General features: G+C 36.5%; 1 protein-coding gene across 1 annotated transcript in view; it reads right to left on the bottom strand.

The window, feature by feature from the left end:
- The window catches only part of LOC140927970 (cleavage and polyadenylation specificity factor subunit 1-like), a 69867-nt gene extending 53235 nt beyond the window's left edge, over positions 1 to 16632 (bottom strand). The window contains exons 1-14 of the mRNA XM_073377674.1: positions 16346 to 16632; positions 15666 to 15705; positions 13996 to 14129; positions 11092 to 11172; positions 9886 to 10037; positions 6962 to 7111; positions 6056 to 6195; positions 5055 to 5165; positions 4294 to 4387; positions 3835 to 3922; positions 2403 to 2493; positions 1638 to 1666; positions 467 to 524; positions 41 to 114 (exon numbers count right to left, since the gene is read on the bottom strand). Coding sequence (XP_073233775.1) covers positions 41 to 114; positions 467 to 524; positions 1638 to 1666; positions 2403 to 2493; positions 3835 to 3922; positions 4294 to 4387; positions 5055 to 5165; positions 6056 to 6195; positions 6962 to 7111; positions 9886 to 10037; positions 11092 to 11172; positions 13996 to 14129; positions 15666 to 15705; positions 16346 to 16489 — 1386 coding nt within the window. The 5' untranslated portion in view covers positions 16490 to 16632. The remainder of the gene's footprint in view (positions 1 to 40; positions 115 to 466; positions 525 to 1637; positions 1667 to 2402; positions 2494 to 3834; positions 3923 to 4293; positions 4388 to 5054; positions 5166 to 6055; positions 6196 to 6961; positions 7112 to 9885; positions 10038 to 11091; positions 11173 to 13995; positions 14130 to 15665; positions 15706 to 16345) is intronic.
- Between the last annotated feature and the right edge of the window lie 767 nt (positions 16633 to 17399).

Raw genomic sequence — 17399 nt, forward strand, 5'->3', positions numbered from 1 at the left:
TAGGTTAAGAGTAGTAAAAGCAATCCCTTGAAGAACTTACTTCAAAAGTATAGGAAGTTAACTTGACTCCAGTTTGTTCCTCTTTACCATAAACCTCCAACTCATCAAGATCATCTTTTCAGGGAGAACAACAAACACCAATTTAGATAAATAATCAGTACAAGAAGAGCTGATTCTGATATCTAATTTAGTTTTTATGAAATGATGACATATTTTGTTTAGGCTTAATAATAACATAACAACCTCCTTAGCTTCAATGTTTTGCTTTCCTAATACAAGTCAAGTGATAACACTCATAAAAATGTTTCTTTCGACAAATTTCATCTAATTCACATGCATTCCATACTATAGAAGCTGCAAACAGGGGAAAAAAGCCTGTCCAGACATCTCCTAAAGAACTGAATTTACCACTCACCATGATCCCTTCTATCTACCATTTTGGAGTGCAATATACTGATGTACTAACCTAGAGCATAAGTATAGTCTGTATCAAGTCTTCTTCTCTTGGCTTGAGGTGGATCCATCTATATCAAAGTGACAAAATAATTTTTGTTGTTAAAGGACTAGAAGGGTTACTAACAATTCAATCAATCCTTAACCTTCATTGTGAGGCCTAGAGGACATCAACAAAAGAAATGAGTAAATATGTTCACGACTTTTCCTTATTGTTGTCCTAGTTTCTAGCAAGTAAAAGAGACTCTTTTTTTATTCCATTTCAAAGACAAAAACAAAAAAGGAGATTATACAACAGTTGCAATGAAATTCAAAATTCACAATGGCTGTGGTCACACTACATTTTTCATTTTTCGGTTCAGTTAATCAGTTTTTAAGTGATTGTGTTTTTCTAGCATTAATTTTTATAGAATTGATAACTAAGACAAGTTTGATACTGATCAAACGTAGTACAGTGTACAAGTGGTTTGTGGCTTCTTTTAAAATGTGCTTGTTAACCAAGACAGTCCCAAAGAGTAACTTTTGCAAGACATGATGCTAAATATTCATCTGTTTATAAATAACAATAAGCCTATCATTATGGTCCATTAAATAGCAGTACTCCATTTCCAGACAAAACTATGACATCATAGCAGTTATACTATAATGATGATTTGAAATTTTGTTAATCCAAGCCTATTTAGGAACCCTTAATAAACAATTAAGCTCTCTAGTGTAACCACAGCCAATTATGATAAGTATAATTAACAAGTAGTTATTTTTGTATAAAGCTAGAATCTTTCTCAGTCTCCATAAAGACATGAACAGAACAACGATTGATGGGAAATTTTGACTTTCCTTTCTTAGGCTGGGTAAATTTATGATAAATAGTGTAATGTGCAAAATGGCCAGATTGCAGATATTTGAGTTACAACTCTGTTTGAGTTGTATATTGTATCCAATAAGAAATAACTTGAATTCTAAGTTTGGTGCTGTCAATTTTCATTGTTGGAGGTTACGAAAAAAAATAACACTAGTTAGCTTAAGATTAAGGTTGACCTAATAGCCATAGCTTGTTCTAATTTATAACTTCTTGTATTTGAATAAATGAACACGGAGTTGATAGGCAATTAAGGTAAACACATTTCCGTTGTAGACTTCCAATACATTGTAGCATTTATATCATTCTAATAGTATCTACTTACACCTGGTGAAAATAGATCAGGTTCCACACCTACACAAGAGAAAAAAAATAGAACTTAAAGAAAATCGTAGTGAGTGAACTACAAAATACAGGATAACCATCAAATTTACACAGTTTAATAATAACAAAAAAATTAATAATACATTATTTTACCACAACAAATGACAGACAGAGGGCCTTAATCATTCACTATTCAACTACTTGTAAACTGTGTGCAAAGCACGAATGTTTTCAAGCTGTCAAAAACATCATTTTACACCTGTATTTAACAAACAACCATGACCTCTAGCTGATGGTGACAAACTAATAATTATTAAAATAGCATTTGGAAAGGTGCCGTCAACCTCATCTCAGAAATATATTTTATTTTCTTACTTTCAACGTTTTCTTTACCTATTAAATCGATCAAATACAACAGTAATACATGTGCAACATCAATTTTTTAATCCAGATTTTTACTATAAACATATTTTTGACAGACTATCAATAAACAACATTAAATGAAAAGAATGTGAAAATTACTGTAAATATTAATTAGTAAGATATCCTGGACAAACCTATCCCAAACAGCCTTTCGTTTTTTTGTCTTTTTTTTCAATAAAAAAGAATTGAGTTCAAGAATTGTTCACCATTAAACAAGCATTACCCAACAGTGCCCCGGTAAGTGTTATGTCTTGTATAAAAAAACTGAAGATTATCATATTAAATGCCAGGTAGTGGGCAAATGCCGTCTGGAGAAAATGAAGCACCTTGCCAGTAAACATACCTATATCCTGAGCTTTTTCAGTGTACTTAACAAGTAATGAGTTGCCAAGGCGAGATCCAAGGAACAGATACCCCTCACCACACTCACAAATCTGTTAAAAAAAAAAACAAATGACAGATTGTGAAGAGGATTGAAGAAGTTAGGTTCCCCAGGAGACTTTGTGACAACACAATGTACTTATTGTACAATAAGTTGAGAAATAAATTTGCCACCAGAGCAAACTGAGGGATTGAGGGCTATGTGTTGTTTATATATCAGATGGTAGAGTTATGCCGTCAGTGGAAACATAGTACCCTAAAAATAAGAATAAATGGGTGCAATCAATGAAAAGTTTTCTAGACATTGATTTCGTTAATATTATTTGTTTTAAATTCTTGTGTTGTCTGAAATTCTGTAGCAGTAACAGAGTAACCAAATCCAAATATTATGGTATTATTTAAGAAAGGGAAATTTAAATATGCACAATACTGATATACATCTTTTATTAAGGTTTGACTTATAACATTGTAATGAGGTTTTATTCTTCTATTATTGTCAAACAAAAGGATTTCATCCTCAGACTTAAAAGCTAGACCAGCATTACAAGACTTTACAATTTACATGTACCGGTATATGGAATATATGCCCAAAGTGAATCTTCCTGGTGTTACTTATTATATTAGAGAGGTGTTCGCATAAAAGAGGTCACTATGATGACCTCACTTTTATGACTCCACTTACTTACAATTTTAAGTGTTCATTAGCTAAAACCAGGCTAACAATGTCTTTAAACTGTATTTAAAGTTGTTAATTCACAGTACAAAGACACTGTTTTCAGTGGCATACAACATTGTAGATCTCAGCTACAGACAAATATTACTGTTTTAAAATGAAACAAGCTACAGCGCAATGCTACGTGTAAAAAGTTGTAACATAAAGCACAAATCTGAAAGTGTCTCTCGTTATTTTGCAAGTGCGGTAAAGAGTGACTAGAGTACAAAATGTAATAGAAAAGATCTTTATGCTATCTGCAGTTATTGAAGCCTTCAAAGAGTCAGTTATGTTCCTCTGTACACCTTTTGCAAATCGTTGTTTGGTACACAGCGACTGGGGTTTATATCACCTTGCATAGCTATCAGCCAGACTAGATGGGATTCACCCGTGCAGATTCACCTGATCGGAATTCGGGATTTACCTGATCACCACAGTGTCCTTAATAAAGAGGTTAATGAATTTACTCTCTGGGGATGAGATTTAGTGTCTGTCATCCATATTAAAGAGAGTCCATATTATAGAAAAAAGTTGTCGGGACATTGGAAACTGTCCGTAATAGAGAGGTGTCTGTACTGAGAGGTTCAACTATAGTTAAAAACACAAGTCTCTATCTTTGAATTACAGCAAATTTGTGTTTCCAAGTAATGATTATGATAAGCTATGAATACAATGTACATACGCATGATGTTAGGACACTGGCTGCTGCTTTGTCAAAATTAAAATTCCGAACACTTCTCACTCCATCAGCTACCAGGGTTACAACATAACTAAAAAAGATAAAATCTACTGTAATAATAAATCACTGCTTGAGTGTATTATGTTAAGTACATTGTTATATTTATCAACAGTTTGAAATAATTCACAATGAGTAAGTTGTTCATTCATTGCAGGATACTTTATGGGCTTAGAGTTTAGGTTGGCTCAAAACAGTTTCTTGCTTCTCTTTGTGACACATTTGGATGCAGAGTTATTTAGAAAAGTTAAATGTAGTTGATCATTATCAATAGTTTTTCCTGGTCAGAAATAAAGCTGTAGTGAAGGCAAAGCACATTTATTTTCTTGAAGCTATTGATGCCTCAAAAATATTTTCTAGTAAACAAAAAATCATTAATTCGCAAAACAAAAACATACAACTTACATTTCTCCTCCTTTTAATGAAAAGACAAGTTTTTCAGGTGAAATAAAAGTTGCTTGTGCTCCATCAAGGGTTATGACCACACCCTCCTGGGCTCCTACAGAATACACAACATGATGTTTATAAATTATAAAATAAAATTGCATGACTCAGGTACTTCTGAGTACTACTTGTAGATAAAACCATTTAGGGACATCTGAAGAAATGCTGTCATCACAAGGGTCACAAATCTTGAAAGCAAACATTGCCACTTTCAATTCTCTTTATAATTTTTTCATGTACAAAGACGCATGCATAAAAGAACAATCTCTGAGTAAACTAAAAGAACAATATCTGTAAGTCAGTGATTGGCCTCCTTCTGGTGTTCCTCCTGCCAGCATACCATTGTTTGAATTATAGCAGTGTGTGAGCCAACAAACCATCCAAGTTACAGTGCAAGTCTAACAAGTAAAGCAAGTCACATAGGAAGACAAGCGAGCCAGGGTGCCAGCCATGCCAGCTACGAAGATACGTGACTATTTTTCACCTTTTTGACCTTTTTCAATAAAAAGAAGTCAGGTTAATCAGTCATACCTTCATGACACATCTTATGACTTGCTTAGTTTGTATGGCTTGTACTGGGCCTTGCTTGACTCACTGGCTCGCACACTACCTACACCCCTATTGTTCACTGTCCAGATAAGATATTCAAAAAGCGTTGCTTGCTTAAAAACCTTTCTAATGTGTTACTTAAGTTATATGCAAATTGATAAATCTTTTCTTACGGAGAGGGAAGTCTGTGCTGTGATCAGCGATGCTGTTTAATGACACACCATAAGGTGGAACACTCTGATTCAGGTACAATAAAGAGTTTGTAGCACAAACTAACACCCCACCTGTTTAACAAAACAAACAGTTCCAGTTTTGAATAGATCTAAATATTGTATAGATTGCAAAAATACAGCATTACATGAAGTATTCCTGATCAACACTTTGCCAATTATTGATGCCCAGCCCAGTCAGTAGTAGGCAGCAAGGGAGGAGAGCCTTTGCACCGAGGACAGCAGGTCAGTTCACATCCAAAATTTACTCAAATTTTAGTACTGTTTAAAATATCAGAAGCAATGTTGGTATCAAATTTTTTGATTATTACAATTAGAACCACTAGAGACCTCATGTTTGTTATCAATGAACTCAAGTGTAAAGTAGACGGCAGATTTTTCATCGCAGGCAGCAAAATCGGGGCTGCCAGCACATTTTGACTGGGCTGGATGCCATCATCCAACCAAACTAAATGAAAGTTAAATGAAAAAGGAGATGTAAGGTGCTTAGAGAAGGTATAATCTAGATTGCTAATTTTGTGAGGGAAATGTTTCTAAAAAAGTATTATTTTGTTCAAAACCCAAAATTTTTTCAAAGAAGTTCTTGTAGTTATGAATTATTTCAGTGAACATAAAACATTTTTTTGACATGTGTGGTAAGGGCAATTAAAATGCCCCAGTATAATTATTTAAATGAGAAAATAAATCTTGTGGCTGCGGTGTTGGTTTGAATTTGCGGTGTGTTCAGGCCTGCTGTTTCTAAAGAAAATTTCTTTTTGGCCCTCTTCTTTACAGCCATAACTATTTCCTTTATACTATAAATTTAGCAAACCACATAAAACATCTGTCTTTTTGTCTTTTAAACTTCCCCTTCATGACCTGGTGTTTATTCCGTCAGGGCCTAGTGTTCAATCAAGAAAAGACGGCACATGATAGATTACATCAACTGTTTAAATCAGACTTACCAATTGGTTTGGGAACAGCTAGCACTTGACTGCAGTCAAAGGGCAAATTATTCAAGGACCACACAACTGGGTGATTTCGTTGAGACAAGTTCAAAGAAACAGCTATCAAAGCACAGGTGTCATGACGCATGGCTAAACGGCTAGACAAAATGATGATGGATTTTATGACAAAAGAAACACTACAAAACTCTTGCAAGATTTTAACAATTAATAAATAGACATATCATTTAGAACAGGTCTTATTCCATACAATTTACAATATTATTTTTGTAACCGAGACTAAGAATTTCATCTGTTATAATGACGTTAGTTAAATGATAATAGTTTTTCTTAAAAATGGGGTTGAACTGTAATTAAAGAAAAATGGCAGGTGAGATGGTCTTCTCAACAAAATCCTGCATAGATACATCAGACATGGATAATGGATTACATGTATGATGTGGGTAAAATTCTTCAAACATACTTTATCCCAGAATGTTTTTTTTGCATGTCAGAAGTAAAACTACAAGATTCTACAAAGTTTCAGAAGTTTCATATGATGTAAATAACGAGTGCTAAACTATTCAAAATGGTGCAGAAAATGCAGATGTATGATGCTTGCTGTAAAAGTCACCCTTTAGTACCACAGGATGCCCAAGTACCAATGGAATTCCAAGATTATGTGTTGCATTCTCCTAACATCCAATGTTGACTTTCTGTTCTGACCACACTAGGTGAGACCAAAATCTGCAATTTCCACCTCTAAGCACAACAGTGAGCATCTCCATCATTTTCACACGGGAGCCTGCCCTCTCTGGGTCCACAAACTATGTCACGATCACGCAATCACTTGCCCATGAACCAAATTCAGCCCACTATAATCATATTTTATAGCCTAAACTAAATAAACAGTCACGGTTAACTCACCCTGGCCAGGTTTGCAATGGTTCATAGAGCAACAGTAGAGTTGGTTCATAATAGCCATGCAGAAACTGAATGTCTACAATATTACACAGTTTATCATGTATATCCTTTAGGTTGACAGTGTAACTTGGTAACAGGGCTGAACGATCTCCACTGCACACAAAAAACAGGATAATTACACATTAAGACGGAATGAGTATTTTTCATTTTCAGTAGAGAAAAACCTTGTACTAGAATATTTTAAGCCATATCACATTCTTTTTTACACTTTTCAAGGGCCGTAGATGTACTTAGTTATCTGTAATAACACCAAAGACAATTTCTTATGGGAGCCCAAGAACATAAATGTCAAATTTTATAAAATGATATCTCAACACATGAAATTTTCAGAATTTTACCTGTGTTTTCACAATTCCTGTGAAATTTGACATTTATTTTCTCGGTCTCCCATGGGGAATAGTCTTTGGTGTTATTACAGATAACTATTACATCTATAGCCCTTGAAAAATGTAAAGAAGAATGCAATATTGTTTAAATTATTCTGGTACAAGGTTTTCATCAAGTGAAAATTAAAATTACTCAATTTCCTAATGGATTTCTGTGATTTCTTAATAATTAATTTTCTGGTCACGATGAAATTATGGGTAGCATAAATTATGTTGAGAGAAGTGCTATGAAATTATGTTGCTTAATTCTCACTGATAAATTTACTTTCAAAAAGGCTATGTTTTGTTTTCCTTCGTCTATTAAACATTCATTTAATCATGATTCTCTGGACAGAATTTGGAACCAAGTGAAAAATAATCCATAGCATTTGCATTGTTGTATCACTGGCATCCTAAGCTCATGTTACGAGGATTGAATGTAATTTACATTCTGTGATGTGAGCAAGTCATTATCGCATTACAAGCGATGTTGAGACGTGTAAGAGATAAAATACTCGGATCTGAGGATGACCTTTACCTTTGATGTACCTTACTTTGATGTATTTCTGTGTGTTTCGGGTGAATTCATTGATTAGGTCGACTTTTTAACTCTACCCTACCGCTTGCAAGTCCATTTATAAGATGAAGTCAAGGCTGCACAAAAAAAACAGCCCGTGGCTCAGGTGTGCCTACTCATAATTATGCTGTTTGCAGCCCAAAAACCCAACCTATCCCAGATCTTTTTGACTGGAGGTAAAGTTCTACCATTACCACAAACTGATAAATTTTTCTTTGCTAAATATCCCCATGCATGTTGCTAGAAAAGAGCATTTTCTCCCTCCACATCTAAAAAACCTTCTTTCAGCAAGTGCTAGTGATTTTAAAAATGGACAAAGGGCATAGAGGATCAGTCAACTTAACTGAATTTAATTTCAAAATGTGTGGTTTGGTTTTACATCAGAATAATCACCACTTGGGATTATACTTTAGACAGTTGAAAACTGTCATAGATATCCACACTACAGCAACAACAGGAAACATTTGTTGCAAGTTTTCTATGTTTACTGAGCCACCCTCAGTTGAGAGAAATTTGACCATGGACCAGAGCCCTGTGTTCATTTCCAAAATCACTAACTTTCCCTGAAAGAAAGTATTTTGGACATGGAGTCAAACAATGCTCATTCCTAGCAACATGCATGGGGATATTTAGTGAAGAAACATTACCAAGAACTTTACCTCCACTCAAAAAATCTGCAATAGGATGGGTTTTCGGGCTGCAGACCGCCTTCAAGTAGGCAATGTCTGAACTGCTGGTTGTTTTTCTGTGCATCCTTGACTTTGTCTTATGAATGTCCAGAATTACAGGGGTAATGCAATAGAGCCAAAAAGTTAACTAAATTGATAAATTCACACTGAAACACACAGAAATACATCCAAGATGAATCTTCCATATTTAGTTTATTGATCAAAAGGTAAAACATAATATAAACATAACTCAGTATAAGTTCATCTCAACGACACTTGTATGCGATACTGACTTGCTCACGTCAGAATATAAATTACATTCAACCTTCGCACTGTGAGCTTGGGATGCCTGTGGTTCTAAATGTTGTAGTTAATTTTTTATTTTAGTTAATTTTTCATTGTTTCATATTCATTAGAATACATCACCATATCCAAAAACAAAGGAAAGACACAAATCAAATGAGGTTAAATGTACTTACTTAACTTAGTTAACAACAAGGAGCTAGCTGCTCAGTAGTTCGCTTGACATTAGCATTTGTTACTGTTTTATTAGCATGCTTTGGCGAGCTGGCAGTTATTCTGTGCTCTGGTGTTTTTGCCAGGGTTTGTGTTACTATAGTAGGCCTGTTGAGGGGCAATTTCCAGTGCTCAACAGGTCAGCGGTTTACTGTTGCAATTTATGGGTGCATGTTTACATGTGATTGTAGTTTTACAGTGAGTAGTGTTCTGGGCTTCTTGCTCGGTGTTGCCCAGTTTTAGTGTTTTTCCCCTCCCTCCTCACCCCTTATTATTATTATTATTATTATTATCATTACTGTCCTTATTTCTCCACTGAACTCTTGATTCAGTGTGACGGGTGCTTGGGCTGGGGGCTGAATGTGGTGGTAAGGGCTTGTAGCTGGGTTGCGGGTAGGGGAGGCTTTTGGGGTGTTCTTTCTACCTGGGTTAGGGGTCAGCGGCTCCAGCCCCCAGGTTCCTAGGCACCCAACCTCCACGTGCAACACAGGCGTTAATTAAAATAACAAAGTAACTACAACATATACAAAATTTCAAAGACATTTACTTTCCTGTCCTCATCCTCTATCACTTGTGTTATACAATGTATTACACACTCAGAAAGTGACCAGCTCCCAATTGGCTAGATAGCTCAGTGGTAAGAGCACTGCGCTGGAGTGCACTATTTAGTTTATCAGTGGAAACAAAGTAATAGACACACAGTAAAAGCAACAATGTACGTCAAAGTAATCAACTTATTACCTTCCCGTATAAGCTACGTCATGGTCATCCAGTATGCCTTCTTGTCTGAATGGTAAAACTACAAGATGTGTTCCATAAATTAACATGACAGAACAACGTCGTTCAGGATCCACTCGCACCATAGGAGGCCGTGAATACTCCTGGTTATTTCCCTGCAAAAGGACAAATATCAATTTATTTCTGTAAGTTACAATACAATAATTTTTTTTACGTCATCAACCACGCTCCCATGTAACAAACAAATTGAAGGTAAAAAGTAAAACAAAACCATCTTAAGTTATATGAGTGATCAACTTATTAACTTTGAATCAGGTTAGACAGTCCTCACCAGGGAGCTCACCACTTTGAATGGCCTCATTAATCATTCTTATTCTAAAGTGCTTTAAAAAATTTCACAGGTTTTGACCATACATTGACCTTCCAGACTGTCCCCCTATAACCTTCACAGGTACTATAAAAAATATTATAACTGGTCTGATAGTGTTCAGTTAGTAGGATGTTCTCTCTTGATGGATCAGAAATTGAAAAGGTCGATGACTTTCTATACTTGGGTAGTTACACAGAAACATCCCACAACATCGACACCAAGATAGGAAAGGCTTGGGGGGCCCTGAATGCACTCTCTAAAGTATGGCTGTCTCCAATTATGAAAGCAACTAAAATGCGCCTGTTCAAAGTTACAGTTGAGTCCATCCTTCTCTACAGGTCAGACTCATGGTCACTGACAAAATCCCTGGAGAAAAAGTTCAATGGCACATATACACGTATGCCGAGGAAAGTACAAAATATCTCTCGGAAAGACAAAGTCATAAACAATTTTCTCTACGGCTCGAACCCTCCTCTCACTGAGATCATTCGGCAAAAATGACTTAGTTTGGCTGGCCACATGTAAAGACCCAATGAGCCAGCTGGCAGAGTTCTGTTATGGGAACCTGATGAGTGGAGACGAGTGGGTCACCCCAAAATTACGCTAAAGAAAACCTTGCAAGATGATGCTGGTTTGGAGGCACATGAACTCCAAACTGTCATGTTGGACTGAGTGAGTTTATCGGAGGAAGAATTTTGTCATGTCGATTCTCTCGGATACAGTAAAGTAAGTAGTAAGACATGAGCTCAGCATTAGTGTAGTTGCCCCAAATCCTGAGGATGCATCATTATTGCGTTTGTAGTTACAGTCAATATTTACATGACAATTTGAAAACTTACCTTTATTTTTTCATCTTCAAAGAAATGCAGACTTCTGGTCTTCAAATCATGAGTTCCAGGGTCATAATCAACTATGGCAAACTGAAAAGATATTTTACAATTATTCCTCGAGCCCAAATGGGCTCTGAGTCAAAAGCCTATGACGCCAAAGGCCAAATGGACTATGGACTCAGAGGCCATAAGGGCGAGAGGAATAATTGTTTTAGTAAAATCCAACTAGTTAGTCAAAAATATCGAGAATAAAAAAAATTTAGTTAGTTAAAGCTAGAATTTAATCCTTTTTGGCCGCCAAAAAGCCCGCGCTTTTCGCTACTGGTGGGCTATAACATATAGCCTAGTAGTAGCTCAACCAATCAGAATGCAGCATTAATAATAGACCACTAGTTGGGTTTTGCTAATAGAATATATCTGTGGTAAGTCAGGGCTGAGAGGTAAAATCTTTCTTCAGGAGCTGGCAACCACAGGAAAAAAAATTTGAGTCACCAATAGGTCCAATCATTGGTATAATCAAGTTTGCACGCTTTATTTCAACTTGAGATTGGTCAGGCACATGACCACAAGCTACAAAGGGCCTATTATACCTCAAGGTAGTAAAACACGTAGTTATATCACAATATGCTAGTAGCCTGATGGACTGCTTGTCTTTTCTTATATTTATTTCTATGTCAGTTTCTTCATACAACGCCATTATTGTAGCCTCGTTTTTTTGTCATTTTTTTGAGTTTATGGAAAGAATGTTTGTCAGTTTATTTATAGAATATTAGTCTTGTCGTTTGTCACATTTACTAGCTGTATAGTCTATTTCTACAAATTATTTTAATCTTGACAGTCTTCTTATGTTTCCCAGTATGGCAGTTTGTACTGTCTTTTTTATATTTACAGATGTACATTTAGACAAAGGACTCCTCCCTCAGAATTAATTTTGTTCTGGAGTCACATGACCAGACCCAACCAGGGACAGGTAGAAAAGAATCCCACTGTCTATTTGTAAATCACAATCACCATTTCTAGCTGATGTTTAGACATGCCAGTTGAGGGTCCAATGACCAATCAGTTGCAATTTTGAATCCCATAAATGCAGTTTTTTAAAAAACAAGAAGCCCTAGAGTAACAGGTTGAGTAAGCTTGTCTTGACATAAGCTAAATTTAATGTAATTGAAGGCAACCCACTATGTTCTTTCAGTATAAATGTTACAGGTCAAATTTGATTTTAGGCTAAAATGATTTTTAATCCCAGGTTGATTCTCGATTATTATACTGCTACTATTGTGTGGCAAGGTTGCCTTGGCCGCATTCATTTCATTTTAGCATTTAGCGTTCATTTCATTTTAATGCGGCTTGCATTTGAATTTATCATCATGTCTCGAATTTGCCTTTAAAAATGTTTTGCTCATGCTCCATGGCTGAGTAATTTCAAAGTTCTAAGGTAGCCACTCACAAGCTGTGCTGTCAATGAATTAAAATTAACCAATCACAGTGTCTGTTGTCGTGAGCAGTGTCATGTGTTTTCCTGGTAATTAAACAACTCCCGATACATCGTGTCACTCAGAGGTTTATAGTAAGAGAGCGAAATCTTTGACAGACCTTTGCCGGTAAGCCAGTTAATTTAATATTGTAGTGTAACTATTTTTGAGATATCTTATATGTTATTTATTTGTTCAGAAGTAATTTTGTAATGCGCTCCAAACGCAGTGTGTGATCTTTGTTATCGACAAAGCAATCAGTACACGTCATTTAGTGACATGAGATTAGCTCATAAAATTTTCATTTCATAGCTGGAACAAGTTTTTGTGCAGTCAGAAGTAAGTGTTAGGGACTTTTAGACTCAGGTATTAGTTGCCTATTTTGTAAAACACTTGAGTTTGGTGTATTAGTTTTGGTGCTCAGACATGCCAATACAGGTGTTTACGAAGTACTTAACAGCAGTGAAAGTTTGTTAATCAAGTTCAGGCATTTTTGGGATTTTGTGTTTGGTGTATAAGTTTTAGTGGTCAGACACGCCAACGCAGGTGTTTACAAAGTACATAACAGCAGTGAAAGCTTGTTAATCAAGTTCAGGCCTTTTCCATATTTTGGTCATTTATTACACTGGAAATTGTTGCGTCCAGTTCAAGTTCTAGCTACTTATTTTTGTGTGGTTTTATTACACAAAATCTATTGTGTGCAAGGTCATCTTCACCGTCAACGAAGCGACCTTAAAGTCAGTTTTAGTGTTTGTTTACGTTACATGGAAGAGAATGCAAATTTTATTTTTAGCTGCTGCCGAATGCACTGGCCTCCTTTGGTTTGGTTATTTTCCAAATTAAACAAAATTGGAATTGTCTGGGTTGCGTTGGTTGTTTTATTTTCCTTTGTGGACTCAGTCACAATTGCATGAAAGCAAACAAATTTAGTTTTCTTGCCCACTCTCATTCCCCATGGAAGAAACTGTAAAGTACATGTATGAATAGGCTCAATCCCTTTCTACTAGACCTCAGCATTGCTCTCTTATAACTTTGCCTTCATCTCACTTTATCCAGTGCATAAGGTGCTTATGAGGGAGATTAGAAACCCTGCCTATATGGAGGATTTACACCATTATAGTTGGGAGATAAAGGAGGTTTGTTGTTTGTATGCACAAACTGAACACCATGGGACTGTGTCCTGATTATAAGGCCATCTTGATGATTTGTGTATTTAAACTGCGTGCATTACACAAGACAGTGTTCTTTATTAGCCATTTAAACTACTCTGAGATGCCAATTTAACTTAAGTGTTACAACAATTTACCTATAAAGATAATCTAAGTTCTCTACAGGTACATCATCAGGACAGTGTACGCTCAGTGTCATAAAATTGAATGGCAGTTGTCTGAGACGACCTTCCATTAACATGAGTTTGAAATAATATTATTACTCACTGTACCTTAGCATCCTTGAAGCTCATTAACAGTGAATCCCTTGTGTTTCCTGCCAGCTTAACTGCCTGAAGGCACTCTATGTTACCAAACAAGGGGTATTGGCTGAGTCGCTCTAACTTCTTTCTTTTAGTAGTGCTATCTGTAAAGAAAAACGACTGTAGGATTAAGATTTGCCTCAAAATTCAAGTTGTTATACAACCATTTATAGATTTAACGGTCTTTGGCAAAAGGGGTTAAAATATGCAACAACACAAATGAATAATGTGGGCACTTATAATTTTATGATGTCACTTTTCAAAAACTTCATCATCCATGTTGCCTGCCACCTAATCATCACAGTACAGACTACATGTAGGTACTTCTGTACTGTGAAACCAATTTTAATCTATTTATTTGCCTTATCAAAATTCATTGATTGTATCCCAGATTAGTGAAATAGTCAAAATTATTGAGTACAGCTAACCTAGCACTCCATGGAAAGACTTGTGGTGTCTTTACACTGCATGTAGGCATGTTATTGTTTGTCTAACAGTGGTCACTTTGTTATATACCAGTATTACACTTGTTATTTGTAGTAAATGCAATCAATGACAAGTTGACCATCATGAAACAAAGGATTTATGAGCCTACCAAATACACACTAATAATAATAATAATAATAATAATAACAATAACAGCATTTATTTAAACTTGATTAAAAATTCAGCAAAGCTGATGTGGTCGTATGCAAACAGCTGTCAACTATGTCATAGTCACAACTATGTCATAACATTTACATCATCTGGTCGATGGTACCCTGTGAGCAGAGGCTACATTTTCACTGTATGAGCTGGCATGCAAAAAGTAGCCTCTGCCAACAACCGTTCAATTTTCTATTGTGCACGCACAAAATTTGTCACACGATTTGCAAGCAACTGGTTCGTCAAATCTGCGTGAGTTTCGCGGGAATCAAACTTGCGAAAACTACCTGCGAACTACTCTCCTCGAGCTTTTGTTTTGTTTTTCTGCTTCGTCCCCTCTGATTTTAAGTATTTTAGCCGCAAAATTTCCATGGATCGTCTTTTTTAGGAAAGTATTTTAATGCTATCAACTGTAGTAAGTTCTGTCTATCGCTGATGCTATGATCTGTTGGCCAGAGTTAAACCATCTTCACGCGTTTGTAAAAATTACTACAGATGCATTGACACTATATATCAAAAGCTGCAAAAATGTTCTAAAACGTTTTTCGCAGTGCCGTTATAATCCATTTATAAATGACTACTCCACCGGCGCATTTTTACGAAGTTTTCATTTCAAAAAACAGTAGTTTCATGACCATTTAAGCAGTTAACTTAGGGCGCAAATAAGCTTTTCCTGTTGCCACGTTTGAGCTGTACGAGCTGCGTTGATCCGTGTTCGTATGCGAGAATTTGGCGCAAAGGGTGCATGAAGGTGCAAAAATGGTCAGCATTCATTCGCTGACGCAAGACTCACGCAATGCTCTAAACCGGTCAAGAACAAGAAAAAACACGTTTTTTAATTTTTTCGTCCAGATTTCTGGATGGATTTGAATGATTGTCGGCAGAGGCTACTTCTCGCATGCCAGCTCATACCGCGAAAATGTAGCCTCTGCTCGCAGGGTAGGTTGATGGTGAAGCTTTGGATTTCAAACAGCGGTTAACAGGAAGAAACAAACCTGCAACCTTCTCTGAAGATGCTGATGTTGCTGTGTTGTGCTGTAAGAACAAGTTTCATTTACAGATTTCAGTCACAGAATTTATCCCTTCTGTTTACTCTATCATTAATACAGGTAGGCTTTGAAAGAAAAGGCGAAAAAATAAATATTATTGTTTCAACCCTGCTCCATCATTGCTGCCCAGGAAGTCCAAGAAGTTGTCTGTGCAGTTGTCCTTACAGTTGTTATTGCTCTACGTCTAAGATCGTCATTTTATCATGGCTATCATTGCAACTTTGATTTCATCAAAACACTCATACAGAGCCTCATATTTCCATTTGCCCCTTCTTCCTGTTGATACAAGTATCCCAGCAAAGGCTAAAGGAACAAGAGCACTAATTTAATATATATAGTGTGAATTTTCTCAGACTGCAAAATCTGTAGGGCTGAAGGTCGTTTAGTAGTAGTAGTCAACTGCTTGTGTCATGGAAATTTATTTCTGTATCAAATTTTCGTTTCATTGGATCCGCGGAGCTTCCTCTACGCGACCATTCGTCATATACCTCAGTTCAGCCTACATGTGGCCCGGCTGCTAAAGTTTAATCAGTAATTGTGACTGTAACCAGTATTAATAATCAAAGGTTTAACCGACGGCTACACTTGAATAAAATCACTCATGACAAAAATCGTTCAAATCCTACCTCTTCGTGGTTATAAAATCTGTAAATTCGAAGTTGAGACGTTCCGGCCACGACCAGATTACTTTCTACTGGTGACATAAAGTGACAATGCACGCAATGTTCCACTCCTGTTGGAGGGTGCGTTTGCTTGTAAATCGCATACATCTCCCTTTGTAAGTTGAAAATTCTCTCTGGTACGTTTTCTACCCCAAAACACTCAAAACTTTTGTGTCTAATGAAGTTTCAGTGAAAATTGTCTTCATTTTGCCTCCGCGCGCGCGTCTCACAACACCAGGGCTGGTAATTAGCAACCACGCCTGACGGATGATGGCGCATTCCAGCACAGTGTATTTGGACTGGCACTAGTGCAAAGTGTCCATAGAAACCTCAGTTTGTTTGGCAAATCAACTCATCTTACCCCGCTCACGGCCTCGTGAAAGGTTCTGATAATCTTTTCACAACTATGAACATAGAATCTTGGTGTACAGTGGAACTCAATTCTAAGCAAGACTGGCTGCGAGCAAACAGGAAACACAACCCAAATGCGTTTACAAGTTCTGTTTTCAAGGGAGACTCGAATCAACATCATGTCAGTAGGCTTGACTTTAACAGTACACCTGTTAAACACAGGGAAAGAAGACATTTTCCCGATAAAGGTAAACAATTCTTTATGCTCCCATTCTGTGGATAAGAGAAGGCTCACAAAAATTTTTAGAAAAACCCACTAATTTTCAATTACTACAAACTCTGATGGCCACAAAACAAGAAGAGTTAAGTTCCCTCTACGGTGCGTTTGTAATCCTTGATAATAACCCTGAAATTAAGTACGAGGATTTTCGTAGGACTTCTTAAAAATAGGTGCCTTCAAAATTAGTCATTATTGAAATGGCGTATGAAAAAATCCCAAGGATAGTACATGTAGGACAATGTTTTTTCCAAGTGGCAGGAGAGTGGGGAGCTGTCTAGTGACTTTAAATAGGGAGGCTTGCAGTCAGGCCAGTCAGGTCAAGCGTATGCCCCCAAGATGCCATTAATAAATTTATCAGTGGCAGATTCAGACCTTCAGATAAGGAAG

The sequence above is a fragment of the Porites lutea genome, chromosome 2 (genome assembly GCF_958299795.1).
Source record: "Porites lutea chromosome 2, jaPorLute2.1, whole genome shotgun sequence".
NCBI lineage: Eukaryota > Metazoa > Cnidaria > Anthozoa > Scleractinia > Poritidae > Porites > Porites lutea.